Raw genomic sequence first — 2,922 nt, forward strand, 5'->3', positions numbered from 1 at the left:
GAAGTCAAAATGTATTAAAATGTCTCCTTCTAGGGGTGAAACACATATTTTTCCTCTTTATCCCTTCTTTTCTCCCTTCTTTCTCTTCTTGCTCCTTCCCCCCTTTACCAGCGTGCAGCTTAATTCTGCCATCAGGAAAAAAAAAAAAACCATACAACTTAGAACCATAGCCCACTGGCTACCAGCTTCAGGTGCTGGAAGGTCCTCTGCTCTTTGGCGGAGAGATCAAGCAAGAGAGACACCCACACCAACGAAACCGCCCGCGAGGAGCGGGCGAGCAGGCTGCCGAGCAAGGGGTCGACGAAGGACCTGCGGGGAGGAGCAGAGGGGCGCAGACGCCCGGTCTGGACCGGAGGACCGGGGCGGGGCGCAGCGGCGCGTGCCGGCGTGCCCACGCGCCTGCGTGCCCATGCGCCTGCGTGCCTGCGTTCCGCGTTCATTGACGCGCCTCAATGGGCGGGCCGCGCCCCCATTGGTCGGCGGTAGAATGACGTCCCCTCGCCCCGCTCCCGGGCGCTGTCCTGGTCTTCCGTCCGCTGCTAGGCTGCTTCGCGACCAGGGCCCCCTGAGGTCATGCTGAGTGAGTCCCCGTCCCCACGGGCTGCGCGGAGGGCCTGAGGGGCTGCTCCGTTCCCTCACGCCCTCCACTGAGGGATGGTGATATTAGCTAATTAGCACTCACTCTCTCCCTCCCTCACTTGCGTTCTAGGACAAGCTGCTCTTGCTGCCGTTGGCGGAGGTGAGCCTGGACCTCTGCCGCCCCCAGGCCTTCGCCTGGCCAGGGAGGGGCTAGGCTGGGCGGCATACAGGGGTTCAGAGGCCCGGCTCCCCCCACCCCTTCCGGGAACTGCTGGGTGGGGAGCAGAGAGGACAGTAGTGGAGCAGGCCTCCCTGCTTCCAGCCCCAGCTTCTCCTCCAGTCCTTGTATGTTATGAGCATGGAGGGGAGATTTCTTTAGGAAAGTGACGTTGGGTGCTAAAAGCTACTTTTAGAACAATGGTTTGTTTCACTTTCTGCATTTACACGTCAGAAACTGAGACCCAGTGAGGGAAATCATTTCCACAAACTCTCCGAGGAACTTAGAAACAAAACCAGACCCAGGTGCTGTGCCTTCTGTGACCTCTTTCCAACCCGGGACCGTTTCCTTACTTGGGTCCCCCTTGAACAAGCACTCATATGCTGAGAACTGCCCCTCCCCCAAATGTCAAGGAGGTCCTAAGGGGTTACGCCCCCTAACAAAGCCCCCCCCTCCAGTTGTGGCCGTGGGGGCTGCGCCCGTGGTCCTCGGCGCCATGGGCTTCACGGGAGCAGGAATCGCGGCGTCCTCCATAGCTGCCAAGATGATGTCCGCAGCGGCCATCGCCAACGGGGGCGGCGTTGCCGCGGGCAGCCTGGTGGCCACGCTGCAGTCAGTAGGTGAGTGCGGGTAGGAGAAGGAAGAGGGGGGGCAGGAGAGGATCCAGCCCAGAGGCTGAGCCCGAGGGAGGTCTTCTCCTCTCCCTGGAGCTCCAGTCTTCAGCGTCTCTGCTCTTTGTGCCCTGTCTGGGGCTGATTCTCCCTCTTTCTCTGATGTTGCATAAATGTATCCCATTTCTTATCTCTTCCAGCTGTCTCCAGCACCCTCTCTGCAAAGCAGAGACCCCAGGGAGTTTTAGGCTATGGAGGAGGGAGTGGGGAGGCCTCAGGGACCCTGGGGCTCCGGTCACTGGCACGGTCCCCTGTGCTCTCCCTCTCTCTCCTCCCCAGGGGCAGCTGGACTCTCGACGTCGTCCAACATCCTGCTGGGCTCCGTTGGGTCAGCTTTGGGAGCCTGGCTGGGGAAGTCGAAAAAGGCACCCCCTTCTCCCCCAGCCAAACCTGGGGCTGAAGAGGATGAGTCTCCAGGAGAAAATGTACCCCAAGATGAACCTGCAGAGACCCCGCTCAAGTCAGGGAAGCCTGAGGAATAAAGCTGGTGTCTGCCGTTCCTCCTGCTGTCCTGGCTTCTTACAGCTGTGGTTGGAGAGTCGTGAGCTGGAGGCTGCATGATCCCCCCATCCTCCCACCTGGCCTGGTCCTAGAGGGGCAGAGCGAGGTGGGGGTGTTGTAGAATTTGAGAGAAGTTCAATTATTTGAGTATAGAGAGGCCAGGACTCAGGAATGATTTTGAGAAGGAAAAATGGTTTATTGACGGTCGGCCGGACTCGGGAGTTTTCTGTTTGAATCCCGAGCCCTGAACAAGATTTTCAAATGTCTTTTATACAGCTAGGAAAGGCTAAATGGTCGCTTTGTTTCAGTTCTCAATAGGCTTCAATTAGCATATATATCTTCCACATCTTAGGTAAGTTTTTAGCAGTGGACTCTAGACATTCTAGATAAGCCTTTAGCATATTTGGTTTGCATTTCCCCTGAATACTTAAAGTTTATAGACCTTGCATTGTTAAACTGTTTCCTGCTCCCCAAGGGCAGGACTGCAGCCTTTCATCATCCCACACCCACAAGTCACAGATAGTTTAGATTATCTCTGAAGAGACAACGAGCCTGCCACCCATAGCCCACATCAGGGGCACATCGAGCACTGACTCACTGGGCAGGAGACTTAGGGTGGTTCTAGCCTTTCCACAGATGGTGCATAAGACCTGGGACCATCCATGGTTCCTCTGTGGGCCTCAGTTCACCCCTTATTCATTGATGCAGTTGACATGGGAGCCTGGGCTGAAGGGTGGCCAGGACACATGTTGAGCCACTTACTTGAAAACACTTTGTGCTTCCTTACTAATGGCAGTGAACACCCAGAGGTCATAAGGCACCATCCTTTCCCTGCCTGACATCAGAGCCCTGTCAGGAAGAGGTGAGCACACCACCAGGGCAGGGCATGTGAGTGTCACAATAGGGCTCTTGGACACTTCAGGGGGAGAGGACTGGATCAGGAATGGTCACTCC

General features: G+C 56.5%; 1 protein-coding gene across 1 annotated transcript; it reads left to right on the forward strand.

Annotated features, from left to right (window-relative positions):
- Positions 1-459: 459 nt before the first annotated feature.
- On the forward strand, positions 460-1,966 carry LOC131277295 (interferon alpha-inducible protein 27-like protein 2). Its single transcript, XM_058292210.2, has 4 exons — positions 460-580; positions 710-739; positions 1,255-1,416; positions 1,747-1,966. Exons 1-4 carry the CDS (start codon positions 574-576, stop codon positions 1,947-1,949), a joined length of 402 nt encoding a protein of 133 aa, XP_058148193.1. The 5' UTR covers positions 460-573; the 3' UTR covers positions 1,950-1,966.
- The last annotated feature ends 956 nt before the right edge of the window (positions 1,967-2,922 follow it).

The sequence above is a fragment of the Dasypus novemcinctus genome, chromosome 3 (assembly GCF_030445035.2).
Source record: "Dasypus novemcinctus isolate mDasNov1 chromosome 3, mDasNov1.1.hap2, whole genome shotgun sequence".
NCBI classification, from domain to species: Eukaryota; Metazoa; Chordata; class Mammalia; order Cingulata; family Dasypodidae; genus Dasypus; species Dasypus novemcinctus.